General features: G+C 36.8%; 1 protein-coding gene across 1 annotated transcript in view; it reads right to left on the reverse strand.

Annotated features, from left to right (window-relative positions):
- The window catches only part of GAN (gigaxonin), a 76,280-nt gene that overhangs the window by 37,262 nt on the left and 18,313 nt on the right, over positions 1–20,705 (reverse strand). Inside the window, exons 2-3 of the mRNA XM_020992643.2 lie at positions 3,765–3,879; positions 893–1,243 (exon numbers count right to left, since the gene is read on the reverse strand). Coding sequence (XP_020848302.1) covers positions 893–1,243; positions 3,765–3,879 — 466 coding nt within the window. The remainder of the gene's footprint in view (positions 1–892; positions 1,244–3,764; positions 3,880–20,705) is intronic.

Genomic DNA, 20,705 nt, shown 5'->3' on the forward strand with positions numbered 1-20,705 from the left:
GCACAATTGAACTAGATATCTAACCACTCTCACTACCCACACATAGGAGCCAAACAAAACCCTTCTAACCAAAATCTCTTCCTCCAGAGTAAACAAAGAAAATAAACCTACAGGACTTCTGGTCAGAGCCCTAACAGGAACCTTTTAAGTTTCTACTTCTTGCTATGTAATTGATCTTTTCCTTCTCTACCTATGAGTTCTGAGTTCTATTCTACTCTCTACCACCCTTATCTGAGGACCTTAGCAGAAGCTAAATAATGCAAGAGGGAAGCCTCAAATGGTTGGAGTAGGTGTGTTATTGTTAGCCCACTTGAACTTTATAAGGCACATTCTCTTAAGTACAAATGTACCAAAGAATGAATGGATTCCATAGTATAGTTAGGACTTGAAGACAATAACAGTTTGTTTTAAATAGACCTCTGTGGATTGGCATGGGAATTTATTCACATTTTATATAGCACTATTTCTATGGGTTCTATCTATTTCAAGGGTTCCAAACAACCAACTTATTAAGAAGCTGCATTCCAAAAGTTGATCAACTATAAAATAGGAATAATATCTCTAACACTTACTATACATGGGTTGCTATGAGGCTCAAATGAAGTAATGTGTATCAAGTGCTTGCAAACCTCAAAGCACTATATTCAGTTCAGTTACTATCCTTAATCTAAGCATTGCTTGAGTTACTTTTTCCAACAGAATGAAAGGTTCTTGAGGTCACAGATTGTTTCATTTTTTCTTTGTACCTCCAATGCTTACTTAGTTTTTTGAATTAAATTCAATTTGTAAGTTTCTTCTTACAATAGGATAAAGCAAAACAGACAAACAACTAAAATAAATACTCAGAAAGACAAATTAGAAGCATTACCAATTTCAAATGTCTCTACAGTACCTTTCTTATTTCGGAATCATGGGATATCCATCGAATAACTGCTTCGAATACATATTTTTCATTGCCAACATTTAACTTCTCAAGAGAAATCACTTCTTTCAGTTTTTGAGGATTTAATTCTAAGAATTCTTCAGTGCTGCTGACATCTCGGAAATGAGTCTCCAGGTATTCCGTAGCAAGATAATGTACATGATGCAAACAATAATGCAGTGCAAAGTCTCTAATGCCAATGCAGTTCTCAGCAGCAATACAACCTTCCAAAAATTCGCAGCAGAGAGTTTTCAGATCTGTCAACAGCAACAAGTCTGCTGCTTGAACAACATCTTGGATTGTGTCTTCACTTAGCCTGATCTGTAAGAATTTTATATACATATTTTATATTCAAAACTAAATTCCAAACACTTGAAACCAAAAGCACTGACAACCTTTTTTTTTTAAAGCAAAAGTTGAAGGCACCCTGAGCAAGAAAAGTGGGAAAAGAAGAATGGACAATATATGCCTTTTGTGGATAGCTTCCTTCAACATTTAGCTCAAACAACTTTCTGTTGGAGACTTTTCCTGGTCCTAGAAGCTGCTAGCACTTTCCCTTCTATAACTCCCCTGCTGCTACACTATATATATCCTTCTATACCACTATATGTACAAGTCCTCCATTAAAATACATGCTCACTGAGGTAAGAGATTGTCTTTAATTCTTAAGAATGGCATGTCCTGGTTAACTGAATTCTCTGGTTAACATATTAGCTCTTAAAATATCACCATCATTACTGGTGAAAATCTTGTCTGTTTTTTTGCTTTAGTAAAGCCAGCATATTGAACAAATTTTTAGTCAGGATCTTGTAATATTTTGGTCATTATTTTGAATATTAAGCATCATGTAGTACAATTGATCTACAAAGTATAAGAGACAGATTTGAATTTCTAACAATCTTCAGAACAACTCTCAAAAAGTTGCTTTTCAGAAAGAATTTTTTTTATCTTGTTTTCTTATATTTTCACCCAAATGGCTTCCAATTCTAGCCTCAGGGCCCCTACCACTTCTCCACTTGTCAAAAGACCTCTGTAATCTTTCTAGAATCACTTATCCACTATTAAGAACATCCCAAAGAGTCAGTAAGTACCTAACCTTTAATCAGAAATGAAAAGAAATAATTCCACAGTATCATCAAAGCAATTTTTAGTGTGCTTCTCACAGTATAATCAAAATATAATTGTAATAATCTTAGACAACAGGTGCCCAAAGTTGCTGGACTTGTCTGTCATATGACAGGGACTGGAATATTGCTCAAGCCATATCAGTACTTGGTAAGGGGAAGTTTTCTCAAGAAACATACTTGAAAAAGCAAAATGTATCACATTGAATAAAACTCTTGTCAGAACCTTTTGTATGCATACTATATTATAGTTACAACTTTAAATTAAATGGGAGAATGAAACAGAGGTTTAAAACAAGGTTTTAAAATTCAACCTGGAAGCTAACATGTTGTTTAATTCAAAACAAGCTATACATGTTGAACTAACTTCCAATCATGGCACAAAATTGTACTTTCATGGGAAAGCAAAACAAAATTAACTTAAATTCAGGAGGAATGTCATGAAACCAAATCTAAAGTTCATAATGTTTGGTGATCATTGTTTGACTATAGGCAGTATGCAAACCTGTAACTGAAAGACTGGCTAGGGAGAAAAAGGAAAAAAGGAAGGGAATCAAAGAGAAGAGGAAGAAGGTAAAATAAAGGAAAGATAAAGGATAGAGATGAAAAGACTATTGCTATATATTAGATCGATCAAATCTATTCCAGCATAACTAAAGTAGGAAACTCTGTAGCTAAATGTAATTCCTCCTTTGAACTCACAGCACCTTATGTGTAAATCCTTAATATTCCACCTTATGTTAGTTGTGTATGGTTTGTCTGCCTTCCTAGATCATAAGACCTTTGAATGTCTTATTTTAACACCTCTCCTAGTGCCTAACCTAACCCAAGGCCTTGCATATATAGCAGCATCTTAATATTCATTGAATGAAAATATACTAACCTATACTGTTGGGAAAAGTGTGTCCTCCATGTTATCTTTCAAATGACATTTTGGAGTACAGAAAGTAACAGTAAAGGAAAAAAAAATGGGTTTCAAATTACTTTTTTCTCCCTTACTCCAGAGATTCAGGAGACATAGGGGAAGGGGCGTAGATATAGAGTACTAGAATATAAAAGTAGAAAAAAATTAAGGTAAGAAAAAGTTGCTCCTGTGACAGTGTTCTTAAGTCATCATCAGTGAGACTGAGATAAGTATAATGTATATATACTAGCCACAGTTTGGGGGAAATGGTCACAGAGGACTAGTTCTACAAAATTATTTCTAAAATCCAAGATTCTGACTTTTATATATAACAGGTTTTCAAGGCCAATGAAAATACTGTGAACTCTATAACACTTCCAGGGGGTTGAAGGAACAAAAAAAAAGAAAAGAAACCTAGGGGCAACAAGGTACCCCTTTTCCTTACATTCCTGGAAATATGCTGGGAGCAGGAAACAGAATGGCAAATTGGAAAGTCACAACTTCCCTAGACCTCAATTTCTGCATCTGTAAAATAAATTGCTTGGACAAGATGGCTTCATCTGTTTACAACTCTATTGCTGTGGTCCACATAGTTGGAGGGATTTTAGGCTGAGTAAAGCCCTGGAAAAGCCCTGGCAGGATACATCTGGAGTGCTGTCAGCCAGCAAATGATACCTACCAGTCAGTCATATATACAACTTAAAACTAAGATTACAGTAGCTGTAAAGCTTTGTTATATAAGTGATGAAAGGAAACTCTCCCCCTTGTCTTGAGAAGTCTTTAAATCTTTTTTCCCTTCTGTTTTTCATCATACCTGTCCACTGAAGATGTAATCCAGGATCTCTCTCATAACCATTACTGATATTCCTTCAAGTTCAATTTTATAAGTTGATCCATCGTCTTTTGGAGGATTATAGTTTAATTTTGTTCTAGGAAAGGGAATAAAAAAAGTTGTTACAGAAGTATCTAAAATTTAAAATACAGCAGTGAATTAATTTTTATGTACTAAATACACAAGATTATATATTTTATCAATAAAGTTATTACCTTTAAAAAAGTCAATTTAACAACTTAAAATTTGTAAAACTTTCATAAAACTTCCAGTTTTTTATTGTTAAACTTTTTTTGGTTTTAGAATTTCTATACCATATGTGATATAACACATAGAAAATCAGTCTCAAGTATGGAAGACCTATCTGGGTTCAAGTTAAGACGTGAACTTTCTAGCAGGTTTAACAAAGCCACTGTTCACATGTATTGGGTTTGAAACATCTTGTATGGTACAGTTCTTAAATCTCAATACAACTACCCAAATTTAAGAGCCATTAGCCTCTTAAACAGGCCATTCTTTGTATTTTAAAGGATCAAATGAGATAATAATCGTAAAGCATTTAGCACAGTGCCTGGCACGTAACAGATGCTATATACATATTCCCTCTTTTTGTTTCTCCCATTTCCCCCCAAAGTTATACAATTTGTGTTGTCAAGGAGAAGACTGATGTAACACCAGCATCTCTCTGACTAAGTAGAAACAAAGACACCTCCAGTTTGTAGGCAGAGTCATCATCTTCAGCACTTACCTGCAAGCCTGTCATATAGTTATTAAATTATTTTAAGCCAGATACCTTGGTACACCTGGCATTTTTATTAAATAGGGTGAGTTGACAGCACCCAATAAAAAGGAGGAAAGTATTACTGGAAGCATGGATAATCAAAGTCATTTATAATTGGTTTTAAAAGATACAGTATAATTTTTGGGAACAGACTATCTTTTTAATAATATTTCAAACTCAGACCAATATATTTTTGGGGGGGGGGTGAGGCAATTGGGGTTAAATGACTTGTTCAGAGTCACACAGCTAGTGAGTGTTATGTGTCTGAGGCAAGATTTGAATTCAGGTCCTCCTGACTTCAATCAGACCAATATTAAAAATTAGTTTGTATCCTCTGGGAATATAATACCTGAATGAGAGGCAACCCAAATGTATGGCTGAATGAATTAAATCAGGAACTGACTACCCAGAAAAAAAATTTAATGGAAAGAATTATTTTAGAGTCACCAGTAGATGGTAAAAAAGGAATCATGGATGAAATGGTAGAAAGGGATAGTTTGCAACTGTAAAATTTACCAATTTATGTCATAGTAAAGCCTCAGTTATCTGAACTCTCAAGCAATTGGATACTCTGGAAACTGAAGCTTCTAATTAGCGAGGAATTAAAGCTCTTAACTTTAATTTTTTTTTAACAACAATAGCTGGCATTTATATAATGCTTCATGGTTGCAAAGTGCTTTACAATTATCTCATTATACTCACAACAACCTGTAAGATAGGCGCTATTATTAATCCCATTTCACAGATGAAGAAGCAATTAGAAGTTAAGTGACCTGTTCAGGATTGAACAGCTAGTAAGTATTTGAGGCTGGATTTGAACTCAGGTCTTCCTGACTCCAAGTTCAGCGCTCTATCCACTACACCACCTAGCTACAAAATTTTAAAAAACAAACAACAAACCCTATATATTACACACTTCCTTCTATTAAATTATATTATGTTGTATGACAAGAGACTTTATCAGGTTGTCCAATTGCCCCTCTCCAATAAACTGTACCACTTGGCATACTTCGGCTTCATCTTTTCATACCATCCAGCTATCTTATCATTTACTAGTTGTTGTTGCCTGCTCCCCAACAGGACCTCTATATCTTGTACTTCCAAAATTCATTCCCCACAGAGAAAGGTAATCCTTTTACCTTTGTCTTGAGGCCCCCCAGTCTTCTTGATTGGTGATTAAATGTAAATCATTCCTGTAAATACAGCTAGCAGCAGATCATTCTTTAACTTCCCAGTAAATTTGGCCATTTCAATTCCTCTTGACCACCTCTCTGCCTTCAACAATCGTTGCTTATGGAATAGGTGTGTCAGCTGACTGCCTTAAACATCAATTCACCCTCCCAGTGACTCCCCAGACCCAAATCTCCCTTTCCTGGCCACTCCTCTAAATTTAATTTGTATTTCCATGCTAAAATATCAGTTCTTTAAGGGCAGAGGTTGAATTTGTATTCCTAGCACTCAGCAGAATGCCAGGTACACAGTGAGTGCTTAATAAATGCTTAATCATATAACTGACATTGTGAAGCTTACTACATGTGTTTGGTTCAAGTACCTGTCAGTGCAGACACACACAAAAGTGTTCCCTAAGTCTATGATTTCAAAAGGCATAGTACTAATGAAGAGCAAGTTCATTGAATAACTGTACTGAAAGAGCTCTGACTAATGTTAAGTAGGATGGAAGTCTGTTCCTGTCCTGTTCATCTGTTATATAAATTTGGATGAAGATAAAAGGCATTTATCACATTTATAAATAATAATACTAAGAAATAGCTGAAACTGGAAGACAGACTTTGAATTTAAAACCCCCCAACATATTAGAAAGATGTATGGACTGAATTCAAAACTAAAACAAAAACTAAATTTAGCTAGGAAAAAAGGCATTTGGTTGGCCCTTAGGGTCAAACATTAATTGTAATTGGATGGAACCTAGTTTAACACAAATTCACGTGAAAAAGATTGCAGTTGACTATAAGTTCAATGTGTGCCAGTGTGACTGCAAAAACAACAACGACAACAACAAAAGAATCCTCTCTGGGTTTTAAAGCCTAGCCTCTTTCATGGCAAGAAACAGGATCATAGAATAGTAAGTAGATTTAGACTTCAGTGACCAAATCCAACTTTTTACTTTTACTGGTAAGATAGAAACTAGGGCAGAGAGAAGTTAAATGATTGCCAATGTCCTATCACAGAAGGAAGGCCAATTAGACCATCAAGATTTCCCCAATACCTCATAAACCACGGCCTTCATCCACATCATGGAATGCCTTGGTTGTACTCCTTCCCTGGCCCTGACAGGCAGATATCTCAAGTCTCCAGCTTTATACACACACACACACACACACACACAAATAATATCATATTATACTAATTATATATATTCCTACACACACACACACACACACACACACACACACACACACACACACACACACACACCCTGTCCGTATCACCTATAAGTTCTGTTAAGCCCTCTCTTGTTCTATTAGTAAAAGAAAAATTGCAGTCAGAACCATACTGGCCAAAATGGACAGCAATGTAGTACTGCTACCTTTAAAGCACTCATACTTCAACTTTAAGGGTCAGTGAATTCATTCATATGTGTACTCTTCTCACCGATTCAGATGGCAACCTCTTCTCCATGCCTTAGTAGACAGGTTTTATGGGTGGAAAAAAATCACCATGGCCAAGCTTCTAATGAGGAACCTTTCTGCATTTAGTTAGGTTGAACCTTCATCTGACATCAGGACTGTACACAAAAGCCTTCTCATGGCCCCTCACATCCCTCCTCCCTTTTTTTCTTTTGGTGACAACTTAAGTGTTCTTGGTTTTATTAGAAAAGTACCTGGAAGGAAAGAGAAAAGAAGGGAACAATGCTATACTATGTCCTGGTTGGACCATATCTTTAATGTTATGGTCACTTCTGGGCACCATTTTAGTCAGGCTATTTATACTGACAATACCCTGGACAAACTGGACAGCATCCAGAAAAAGGTGAGAGCATGGTGAGGGGGACTGTGTATTCTGACATATGAGTCAGAACTAGTCATATTCATCCAAAAGAAGAGGAGTTAGTAGGAGTACATAATAGCAATCTTCAAGTGTTTGAAGGACTGTTATTGGGAAGAGGGATTTTTTGCTTATCTCCAATGGACTTCAGAGAAATGTATGGTAGCTGCAAAAAAGCAGATGTTGAATGGATATAAGAAAACTTCCCAAGAAACAGAGTTTCTTTTTTTTTAAAGCATATTTTCACATTAGTCATGTTGCAAAGAAGAATTAGAACCAATGGGAGAAAGCACAAGAAAGAACAAACAAGGAAAAAAGAGAGAGCAAATAGTATGCTTCAATCTGCATTCAGACTCCACAACTCTTTTTCTGGATGTGGATAGTACTTTTCATCATGAATCCTTTGGAGTTGTCTTAGATCCTTGCATTGCTGAGAAGAGCTAAGTTTATCAAAGTTAGTCACTGTACAACGTTGCTGTTACTGTGTTCAGTGTTCTCCTGGTTCTGCTCACTTCACTAAGCATCAGACCACACAAGTCTTTCCAGGTTTTTCTGAAGTCTGCCTGCTCATCATTTCTTATGGAACAATAATATTCCATTACGTTCATATATCACAACTTGTTCAGCCATTCCCCAATTGATGGGCATCCCCTCAACTTCCAGTTCTTGGCCACCACAAAAAGAACTGCTATAAATATTTTTGTATATGTGGGTCCTTTCCCCATTTTTATGATCTCTTTGGGTATAGACCTAGAAGTAGATTGCTGGGTCAAAGAGTGTGTATAGTTTTATAGATCTTTAGACATAGTTCCAAATTACTCTCCAGAATGGTTGGATCAATTCACAACTCCATCAACAATGCATTAGTGTTCCAATTTTACTACATCTTCTCCAACATTTATTATTTTCCTGTTTAGTCATGTTAGTCAATCTGATAGGTGTGATGTGGTACCTCAGAGTTGTTTTGATTTGCATTTTTCTAATCAAAAGTGATTTGAAGCATTTTTTCATATGACTACACATAGTGTTAATTTCTTCATCTGAAAACTGCTTGTTCATATCCTTTGACTATTTATCAGTTGGGGAATTATCTGTATTCTTTTTTAAATAATTAATTTGTTCTTAGTTTTCGACGTTCACTTCCATAAGATTTCAAGTTTTAAATTTTCTCCTCTTCCCTCCCCAAGATGGCATGCAATTTGCTATAGGCTTTACTTATACAGTCACAGCATATATTTTCACATTGGGAATAACTTGTATTCTTACAAATTTGACTCAGTCCTCTATATATTTTAGAAAAAAGGCCTTTATCAGAGACATTGGATGTAAAAATTGCTTCCCAACTTTCTGCTTCACTTCTAATCTTGGTTGCACTGGCTTTGCTCATGCAAAAACCTTTCAATTTAATATAATCAAAACTATTCATTTTGCATTTCATAATATTCTTTATCTCTTGTTTGGTCACAAACTCTTCCATTCTCCATAAATCTGACAGATAACTATTCCTTGCTCTCCTAATTTGCTTATAGTATCATCCTTTATATCTAAATTGTGCATCCATTTTGACTTTATCTTGGTATATGGTGTAAGATGTTGATCTATGCCTAGTTTCTGCCATACTATTTTCCAGTTTTCCCAGCAGTTTTTGTTAAATATTGAGTTCTTATCCCAGAAGCTCAAGTCTTTGGGTTTATCAAACAGTAGATTACTATAGTCACTGATGACTGTCTTATTTTTTGGGGGGGAGGGGCTAGGCAATGGGGTTAAGTGACTTGCCCAGGGTCACACAGCTAGTAAGTGTTATGTGTCTGAGGCCAGATTTGAACTCAGGTCCTCCTGATTCCAGGGCTGGTGCTCTATCCACTGCGCCACCTAGCTGCCCCTGTGACTATGTCTTATGTACCTAACTTATTCCACTGATCTACCACTCTGAAATAGAACTTCTTGAAAGAAGAATGGGTTGTCTCTGGAAGTAGTGGGATCTCCTCTTCCCCGCCCCCCTCTGAATTTATTATTTATTTTAGCATTCTTTTTTAAAATTCTGAGTTCCAAATTCTCTCCCTCTCTCCAGTTTCTTTCCTATCCACTGAGAAGGCAAGCAATTATACATTCAAAATATATCTCCATATTAGTCATGTTGCAAAAAAAAAAAGCAAGAAAAATTTAAAAAGTAAAAAAAAAATCGTACTTCAATTTGCACTCAGAGTTCATCAGTTCTCTTTCTGAAGGTGGACACCATTTTTCAGCATCAGTCCTTTCCAGTTGTCTTGGATCATTGTATTGATCACAGAAGCTGTCTGTCATAGTTGATCATCATTACAATAGTGCTGTTACTACATACAATGATCTTCTGATTCTGCTCACTTCACAGAGGTCTTCCCAGCTTTCCCTGAACCTATCCCTCTCATGTCATAGAGCATAACAGTATTTCTATCACAATCATATAGCACAATCATACAGCCATTCTCCAATTGATGGGCATCCCCTCAATTTCCAATTCTTTGCCACCACAAAAAGAGCTGCTATAAGTATTTTTGTACATATAGATCCTATTCCTTTTCTTTGATATCTTTGGGATTAAATTGTCCAACCTACAATAAAAGAGAGTAAGGCAGAACTCTGAGCCAATGGTACTTTATTAAAAGGTAAATGGTCCCCTCATGATCTGAGATGCCCCCTTCCTTTCTATTTTTATAAGGCTAGAAATCTAGACATCCAAGAATGGCTATACCAAATACAGAATAATTCCATTGGTTAACATATGATACATAGGTTAAAATAAGCAAAACTATATCAGCAGGGTCACAGGTTGGACAAAGCATGGGGCATTTCCACTAAGTGGTCATAAGATGGTCACCTGCTCATGTTAGATAAGACAGAATGGTCCAGATGCACAAATATAAATTGGAGGACTTTCCACGTAGTTGAGTCACCTCCATCACACTGGACTTGGTCACCATGACAAGGAAAAACAAGGGGGGTGGACCTCTAGTTAACTTCCTATGATTAAGCAAGTGAACTTAGAATCTGTAGCTCATATCTCTGAAACCTAATATGCAGAACTTACAATCACTGCCCCTATGGAATCATATCAAATTGATTGATAATGATTGGAATAGAGCAGGGGTCCAAATGAATTTACTTCTCACAAAACAGACTTAGTAGCAGTGTGGCTGGGTCAAAGATGCACAGTTTTATAGCCCTTTGGACACATCTTCAAATTGTTCTCTAGAATGGCTGGACCAGTTTATGACTGTATCAACAATTCATTAGTGTTCCTATTTTCCCACATTCCCTCCATCATTTGTTATTTCTGATAAGTATGTGGTAGGGTCTCTGAATTGTTTTAATTTGTATTTCTCTAATAAATAGTGAATCAGAGTATTGTTTCATGACTATAGATAGCTCTGCTTTCTTTTTCTGAAAACTGCCTATTCATATCCTTTGACCATTTATCAACTGGTGAAGGGCTCAACCTTTATAAATTTGACTCAGCTTGAGAAATGAGGACTTTATCAAAGAAATTTGCTGTAAATTTTTTTTGATGTTACTTTAATGTCTATTTTACCATCTACTTCAATGTCTTAGTAAAATGTAATTTCCCTGATTATCTCTCTTCTAATCAAGTTGCTTTTTTCTTTTGTTTTGTCTGAGATCATGACTGCTACCCTTGCTTTCTTTTTTTTTTAAAATAACATCAGCTGAAACAGAATAGATTCTGTTCTAGCCTCTTATTTTAACTGTGTGTTTCAATTATGTCTCTTGTAAACCTGTTTTTGAATTCTGCTTTCTAATCCGTTCTGCTACCCTTTTCTGTTTTATGGGTGAGTTCATACCATTCACACTCACAGTTATTATTATTGTGTATTTCCCTCCACCCTATTTTCTTCCATTTATCTATCTCTCTTTTCATCCTGTCCCTCTGCAAGAATCTGATCATTCCTTCCCTTAATTTGCCCTTCCTTTTGTCATCTCCTCCACTCCTTTCTCTAATTCTCTTCCCCTACTACTTCCCTGTTGGGTGAGATAGATTCCTATACCCAACTCAGTTTGTGTATGTATTTATATTTATGTCTGTGTGTATACATATATGTATGTATATGTATTATGTCTATCTTTGAACCAAATCTGATGAGGGTGCAAGATTCTCCACTGCCGTCCCATTTTCTCCTCTGTTGTAAAAGCTTTTCCTCGCATGCCTCTTTTTACATGAGATGTTTTCCCCATGCTTCCTATCCCACCTCCCAGGGCATCCCTCTTTCTCAATCCATTTTTTTTTGAGATCATCCGACATCATTGACTCACACCTGTACTCTGTGTCTATATGGATGCCTAACTACCCTAATAATGATAAAGTTCTTGGGAGTTAAGTGTATCATCTCCCTATACAGGAACACAAACAGTTTAACCTTACTGAATCCCTTTTAATTTTTCTTTCATGTATACTTTTTTATGCTTCTCAAGTCCTATGTTTGACTACCAAATTTTCTATTCAGCCCTGGTCTTTTCATCAGGAATGCTTGAAAACCTATCTCATTAAACATCCATTTTTTCCTCTGAAGTATTATACAGCCAGTTCTCACTTAATGTTAAGTAGACCATTCAGCAGACATCCCTCTCCCCTCATGGGGCTGTGCAGCAATCTGGCCCCCTCTAGCCAGAGCAGTTTCAGTGACTGGGGTCCCTGCAGCTGTAGTGGCCTCACTGCTGGAAGCAAAGAACCCCTGGTGCAAAGCTGTACTGGCATTGCTGTTGCCCCTGCCAGAAGCTGGAACCTGGGCCAGCATGGGGTCCTGCAGCCTGCTCAGGAGTCAAATTTGAGTAATTCAAATTTATTTAAAGTGAGAACTATTTTGTACTCAATTTTGCTGAGTAGGTTGTAATCCTAGCTCCTTTGCCTTTTGGAATATCATATTCTAAGTCCTGTGCTCCTTTAAGACAAAAGCTGCTAAATCTTGTGTTATCTTGACTGTGGCTCCACAATATTTGAATTGTTTCTTTCTAGATGCTTCAAATATTTTCTTCTTGACTTGGGAATCATGGAATTTGGCTATAATATTCCTTGGAATTTTCATTTTGGGATCTCTTACAGGAGGTGATCAGCAGAATCTTTCAATTTCTAGTTTAACCTCTGGCTCTAAGATGTGAGGGCAGAAATACAATGTTTAGACTCTTTTATTTTGATCACGACTTTCAGGTAGTCTAATAATTCTTAAATTATTTCTCCCAGATTTATTTTCCAAGTCACTTGTTCTTCTGATGAGACATATCACATTTTCTTCTACTTTGTCATTCTCTTTGACTTTGCTTCATTGTTTCTTGATGTCTCATGGAGTCATTAGCTTCCAACCATCCAATTCTAATTTCTAAGGAATTATTTTCTTCAATGAATTTTTATACCTTTTCCCCCCATTTGGCTAATTTTTCTTTCTTAAGGAGTTCTTTTCTTCAGTGAATTTTTGTAACTCCTTTTCCATTTGGCCAACTTTTTAAGATGTTATTTTCTTCATTTTTTGGTGCCTCTTTTACCAAGCTGTTAATTTCTTTTCATAATTTTCTTGCATCATTCTCACTTCTTTTCCCAATTTTTCCTTCCCTACTCTTACCTCTTTCTTTAACTTCTAGGAATTCTTGTTGGACTTGTGTTTAAGTTGCATTTTTTCTTTTGAAGTTTTGCTTATAGCTTTTCACACTGTTTTCTTCTTCTGAATTTGTGTCTTGGTTTTCCCTAACACCATAGTAGTTTTTTAATAGTCAAATTAATTTTTTGCTGTTTGCTCATTTTTTCTAGCCTATTTTTTGGCTTTGAACTTCATGTTAAATTTGGGCTCTCCTTACCGAAGAGTGGAAAGGCCCTGTCCTAAGCTTCAGCCTTTTTCACGCTGCTGTTTCAAGAGTTAGTTCTGGGAGTCTGCAAGTTTTCAGTGCTTCCTAGATGATGTGATACAGGCTGAGGTGTGGTCACTGTTCTCCCAGTCTATACTCTGGTTTTTATCCAGGAAGGACTCTATCTCCCTTGCAGTGCAAGTTCTAGTGCTATTCTTGGCTCTGAAACTGTGGCCAAACCCCTTTCTTCCTTGTGACTGACCACAAGTACTCCTCTCCACCTTGGAACTGCTACCCAGAACTGCATATGAGCAATACAATTGCCAAACACAGCCAGGTCCTGTACCCAGTGCCAGAAGAAGGTCCCCTGTAAGCTCTTTCTGACCAGTTGTCCGAATCCCTTACCATCTCTGGGCTGAGAGCTCTGGACATTGCTGCTGCCTGTCACAGCTGCCTCCATGGTCCACAGTAGGTGTTGCTGCTCTGCTGCTTCTCCTCTGAGCTGGTCTCTACCCTGGTGTAACAGGTTTCTCTTGCCAACATAAGTTGTCTTATTCTGGAAAACTGTCTGAGTCTGACCTTTGTTGGCTCTACCACTCCAGAATTTGGAGGTGTATTTTAAAGTTGATTGGAAGGAGATGTTGGGAGAACTTGGTTGAGTTGCTGCCTCTACTCTATCTTGGCTTCCCCCCTCCCCCACTTCTTTCTCTCTCTCTTTCTTTTTTTTTTTGCAAGGCAATAGGGGTTAAGTGACATGCCCAGGGTCACACAGCTAGTGATTATCATGTGTCTGAGGCCGCATTTGAACTCATGTCCTCTTGACTCCTGGGCCGGTGCTCTCTCCACTGTGCCACCTAGCTGCCTCTCCTCCATTTCTTTTAGAGAAGCAACATGGTAACAGTAAGAACACTGAACCAGAAAATCAGAAAACTGGGTTTTCCCAAATATGCCACTAATTTCTGCGACCTCAGGCAAATGAATTTCTTCATGTGCAAAATGAGACTGAATTATGAAACCTAGAGTCCCTTCTGGTTATAAAAATTCTATTGCCCTTCTAAAACAGCTTCTGAAAATGGAGCACTTGTAATGACAGAAGTATAATTTCAGAGACACAGTCTTGAGTAGACCTAGATCATAAACTCCCGACAAAAATTACCTGGGATCTGCAAATATCCATACGCAGATTATGAAGTACAACTTTTCTTGCTATTTGTATACTTTCTGGTTGCTCATTACCAACTACATGTGAGGGTGAAGAACTTCAACAACTAAAAGGCTTAGGGATTAACTAAAATTTTACATCCATATTGTTTTAGTTTTCTATCATCACATTACACATACATCACACTATATAGAGCCAGCTGGGCGGCATAATGGATAAAGCACTAGACCAGAGGTCAGAAAGACCCCAGTTTGAATACAGCCTCAAATGCACAGTAACTGTGTGACCCTGGACAAGTCACTTAACTTATCTGCCACAGTTTCCTTCATCTGTAAAATGGGGATAATAAAAGCACCTACCTTACAGAATTGCTATAAGGACAAAATGAGACACTTTGCTGAAAGTGCTATAGAAATGCTAACTATTATATTCCAATACTTCAGTGGATCCTTGGTCCTTCTACCAGTATCAACAGCTTTACCATGCTTCTCATTCTGTGTTGATTCTTGTCCATAATCCTCCACAAATCTTCCCTTGAGGATAGTAATGATAGCTAGTATTTACAGAGTGCTTTATGGTTTGCAAAGTACTTTACAAGTATCATCATATTTTACCCTTACAACAACCCTATGATATAAATGCTATTATTCTCTACATTTTATAGATGAGGAAAATGAGGCAGACAGAAGTTAAATGACTTGCCCAAGGTCACACGACTAGTTGTCTGAGATAGGCTTTGACTTTCAGATCTTCTTTATTCAAGTCTAGGGCTCAATTCATTGCGTGCCACTGAACTGCTTCATACTCTAATCAATTCATTGAAGACCTATCTTCTTGCAGGTCTTCTAACATTTTGTGGATATAAGTGAAGCACTTGAACTGTCTGATTGTTCTTCCTTAGTTGTGACACTTGCTTACTCTTTTAATCAAGCTCATTTCCATTTTAAATTATGCTTTGTCAATAGCCATTTTCCAGTATAACCCTCTTGGTGGAATCCTTCCTTGAAATTACATAAAACAGCACCTAACACTACAACTAGACATGGCAGTAGCATTCTGTACCTGTAGTTTCTTACTCTATACCAAGAAAAAGGAAATGTGTTTCAACCTAGTCTCTACCCCAGAATACTCATTGCAATTAATCTGAGTTCTGCTGTCTTTTAATATTATGTTAATTTATATTATGACTGTCACTACATACCTATTTTTTTCTTTGCTTTCTTCACTCAGTATCACTTCATATAAAAATTTCCAAGTTTATCTGAATTTCTTTCTGTTGTTTATGGCACAAATATATTCCACTACATTCACATCACAATATGTTGTATCCATCACTGGATAACCACTTTGTTTTCCATGTTTCACTACCATAAATATTATGATGATTTTTGCTATACATAAGAACTTTCTTTTCTCATGGAGGAAAATAAGAATATTTATTTATATTAAAAAGTATTAAGCATTTATTGTTATGTTACTTCTTTATGCTATACACCTACTCAGGAATAGGATCTCTGGGCCAAAGGGTATGAACAATTCAGTAACTTTTCCTACCAACTTGTCCAAACAATACATGTTATTAATAATTTTTGCTTCTTTTTATGAAGAAGTAACCATTGGTAATAAGCCCACTATGCACTTCTCCACTGTCCTTTTCTAGTCAGAAATGCCCTGGATGATTTTTAAACTGCTTCTTGCACATAAGTCATCAAAATATGTCACTGCTTTAAATCTATGATTCATCTTTTTATTGCCCTTTTAGTCACCTGTAATTTCAGTTTTTCTGAGATCATGGTGTTCCATAATTCTAAGCCATAATACAACATCAATATAGATGTGGCAGCACTCATACCGGGTCAACCTAGGACTCAGAAGTCCCTAGTTTTGTGTCTTGACATGCCCTGAAAATCTAAGACTTTTACCCTTAAATATCTAGGATTACCTAATCCCAAGAGGTAGCAATCAATGCAAGAACCAAGATGACCCTTGGAGACCAACTAAAAGTTCCTATAGAATTATACTCAATTTCACATCATAATTTATTTTTTATTGTAAGCCCATATCTTTTTGCCTTTGGGAAAATTGGATTCTGAGATCTTCTCTCACTTTAAACAAAAGCTGCTAGGTCTTGTGTGATCCTGACTATGAGTTCTTGGTATTTGAATTCCTTCTTTTTGGCTGCTTACAGTTTTTTGCTCTGGATTTTGATAATGACATTCTAGAGATTTCTCCTTTAGAAGTTTCTTTCAAGAGGCAATCAGTGGATTATTTCTATCTCCATTTTGCACTCATAGTGCTAAAGGAGTAATTACAAAACATGAATTACTCTCTATTTCCACCAAATACTGGCATTTAAACATCTATGAAAATATCCAAAATCACCAGTCCAACTTTATGGGTTAATGACTTACAGTTATGCTTATGTCTCAAAATTAATCTAGTCATTTTTAATTAGTAAGAGCTTAAAAACAAACCCACAAACTTTATTTACTCAATGAATTTTTAAATAGCAAAATCAAACTTGGTAATAAACTTCCAATGCCGGAGATTTTATTCAAGGTTCAGACCTGAGCACACCAACTTTTTATGGCTGTCTGACTCCTGAAAATAGGAGTTTTTATTAGGGGAAAAAATATTGCAAGATCTTTTGCTACAAAGGCTATATTATTAATATTACTATAAAAATTGTTAATTACATCAACACTTCCTTTAGCACTATGAGTTATCTTTGTTAATTCAATAGATTAGGTTGACTATATTGGAATCTGGGATTTGAGCCATCACAATTTAGCATGTAAAGGTGAATCTCAAAATCTTCTGGTCAAATTTTATTTTATTTTTGAGGGGAAAAAATTAGCGTTTTATCTAGTAACAAAGGGTCCCAAGTAGAATATATTTTATTTATTTATTTTGGGCATTTGAGGTTAAATGACCTGCCCATGGTCACACAACTAGTAAAGTGTCAAGTGTTTGGTTGAAGGGCAAATTTGAACTCAGGTCCTCCAGACTTCAGGGCTGGTGCTTTATCCACTGCGCCACCTAGCTGCCCCCCAAGAGGAACATATTTAAGCAAAACTTTAGGTTGTTTACTCTCATATCTACTACACATAAAAGTAGATACCTGCAATATTTAGATTTAAAGGACTGAATTAAGTTTTCATTGAAACTGCAAATTTCCATAGCCACAAAGATTACCTGAACATTTTGAGAACTCTGACATGGCAGGTCAAGCTTCCAGTGATAGAAATGTTCTAATACAACCTTATTTTATTAAGAAAGCTTGAAACATTAAACTCAGTCTCATCTATCTCAACAGTTTCATGCAGCTGTTTTAACAGTAACAAGTGGCTCAACCTCCTTACATTGTGTCAGTCTTTGCTACGTCATACTGCATGTTTATTTTAAATGGTCTCTAGCTAAGCATGAGCTAAGTGCATGTAATTAAAAAAAAACAAACAAAATAGAAAAAGGATAAATTAAAAATCCAATTAAACTCCAAATTGGAAATCCTGAAAATTAAAAGACAGATGAATACAATTGAAAGTAAGGAAACCATTGGTGGAAGTGGAGCAAAGATGGCGGACAAAAGACAAAGGACTCACCTAAGCTCTCCCCCAACTCCTCCAAATACCTTAAAATAATGCCTCACAACAAATTCTAGTGAGGCAGAACCCACAAAAGGACAGAGTGAAATAATTTTTCTAGCCCAAGACAATTCAGAAGGTTGGCAGGAAAGGTCTGTCACACTGGGGTGAGAGTGGAGCCATGTCAGCATAGACCCAGCCCCAGCAAACTAGGACCAGGCCTTGGGGATGACTGAATCAGTAGAAGCAGTAGAGGTTTCCAGATCTCTCAGCCCACAAATGGTAAAGGGGTTGGACAATTGGTCAGAAGGAGATTATAGGGGGCCCTTTACTAATACCAGGAGTAGGACTCTATTGTATTGTCCATACTTGGATCTGGGTCAGAATCCTGGGTCTCAGTCCCAGGACAAGGAGGAGCACTAACACCAGAGCTTGCTGCTGCAGGGGAGCAAGGACCCTGATCACAGTCTCAGGGTAGAAAAGAGTGCTTGTGGTTGCTCACAGACCAGTACACAGTACAGGACAGTAGTAAACACACCTCTCCCTAAATTATACCACCTTGCAAGAATCAAAAGCTTACAGGTCCCCAGAATTACCTCTGAAAACAGCTGGACAAAAAACCTGAAGGTTGGGACAGTGTGCTCTCCACTCTGGAAGGAGAACCCCACTTTAGCACAGAGTTAAAAGTCAAGAAACTGGCTAGAAAATAAGCAAACAGCAGAAAAAGATCCTGACTAAAGAAAGTTACTATGGTGACAGGGAAGATCAAAATAGAAACTCAGAAGAAGACAACAAAGTCAAAACTCCTATAACCAAAGTCTCAAAGAAAATATGAATTGGCCCCAGGCCATAGAAGCGCTCAAAAAGGATTTTAAAAATCAAGTAAAAGAAGCAGAAGAAAATTGGAAAGAGAAATGAGAGTGATGCAGAAAATCATGAAAAAAGAGTCAACATCTTGGTAAAGGAGGCGCACCCGCGCAGGCACACACACACACACACACACACACACACACACACACACACACAACTACAGAAAACAACAGAATAAGCCAAATGGTAAAAGAGGAACAAAAATACAATGAAGAGATGTCCTGAAAAACAGAATTGGCCAAATAAAAAATTTTTTAAAAAAGACACACCTCACTGAAGAAAATGATTCTTTAAAAAATTAGAATCGGGCAACTAGAAGCTAATGACTTTATGAGACATCAAGAAACAATAAAAGAAAACCAAAAGAACATAAAACAGAAGAAAATGTGAAATATTTCATTGGAAAAATAACTACGTCAAAAACAGATTGAGGAGAGATAACTTATGAATTATTGGAATACCTGAAACCATGATCAAAAACCAATCTTAGACATCATCTTTCAAGAAATTATCAAGGAAAACTGCCCTGATATTCTAGAATCAGAGGGTAAAATAGAAATGGGGGGCAGCTAGGTAGCGCAATGGATACAGTACCAGCCCTGAAGTCAGGAGGACCTGAGTTCAAATCTGACCTCAGACCAAACACTTGACACGTACTAGCTGTGTGACCCTGGGCAAGTCACTTAACCCCAACTGCCTAAAACCAAAAAAAAAAAAAGAAAGAAAGAAAAAAAAGAAATGGAAAGAATACACCAATTACCTCCTGAAAGAGGTCCCAAAATGAAAACTCCCAGGAATATTATAGCCAAATTCCAGAGCTCCCAGGTCAAGGATAAAATATTTCAAGCAGCCAAAAAGAAATAATTCAAATATCATAGAGCCAGAGTCAGAATAACATAAGATTTAGCAGTTTCTACATTAAAGCATCAGAGGGCTTCAAATGTAATATTCCAGAGGGCAAAAGAGCTAGAATTGCAACCAAGAATCACCTACCCAGCAAAACCAAGTACAATCCTTCAGGGGGCGAGGGGGAGGGGGGAATGGATATTCAACAAAATAGAGAACTTCCAAGCATGCTTGATGAAAAGACCAGAGCTGAATCGAAAATACGACTTTCAAATACAAGATTCAAAAGAAGCATAAAAAGGTAAACAGGAAAGAGAAAGCATTAAGTGATTGAATAAGGTTAAACTGTTTACATTCCTACATGGGAAAATGATACTTGTAACTCCTAAAAACTTTCTTATTATTTGGGCAGTTAGAAGAACTATACATAGACAGAAAGCATAGGTGTGAGTTGAATATGATGAGATGATTATCTGAAAAATAAGGGGTGAGAAAGAAGAATGTATTGGGAGAAGGGGAAAAGGAGAGGTAGAATGGGGTAAATTATCTGACATTTAGAGATGTGAAAGAGATTTTACAATAGAGGGGAAGATGGGGGAAAGGTGGAGGGGAGTGTGTGACTCTTAATCTCATAAGAATTGACTCAAAGAGGGAATAACATACACACTCAGTTGGATGCAGAAATTTATCTTAACATACAGGAAAGTAGAAGGGAAGGGGATAAGAGGAGGAGGCAGGCCTGATAGAAGGGAGGGCAGATTGGGGGAAATCAGTCAGAAGCAAAAAACTTTTGAGGACGGACAGAGTGGAAGGAGAGGGAGGAAGAGAATATACCAAACTACCAAAAA

The sequence above is a fragment of the Phascolarctos cinereus genome, unplaced genomic scaffold (genome assembly GCF_003287225.1).
Source record: "Phascolarctos cinereus isolate Bilbo 61053 unplaced genomic scaffold, phaCin_HiC Scaffold_2;HRSCAF=192, whole genome shotgun sequence".
NCBI classification, from domain to species: Eukaryota; Metazoa; Chordata; class Mammalia; order Diprotodontia; family Phascolarctidae; genus Phascolarctos; species Phascolarctos cinereus.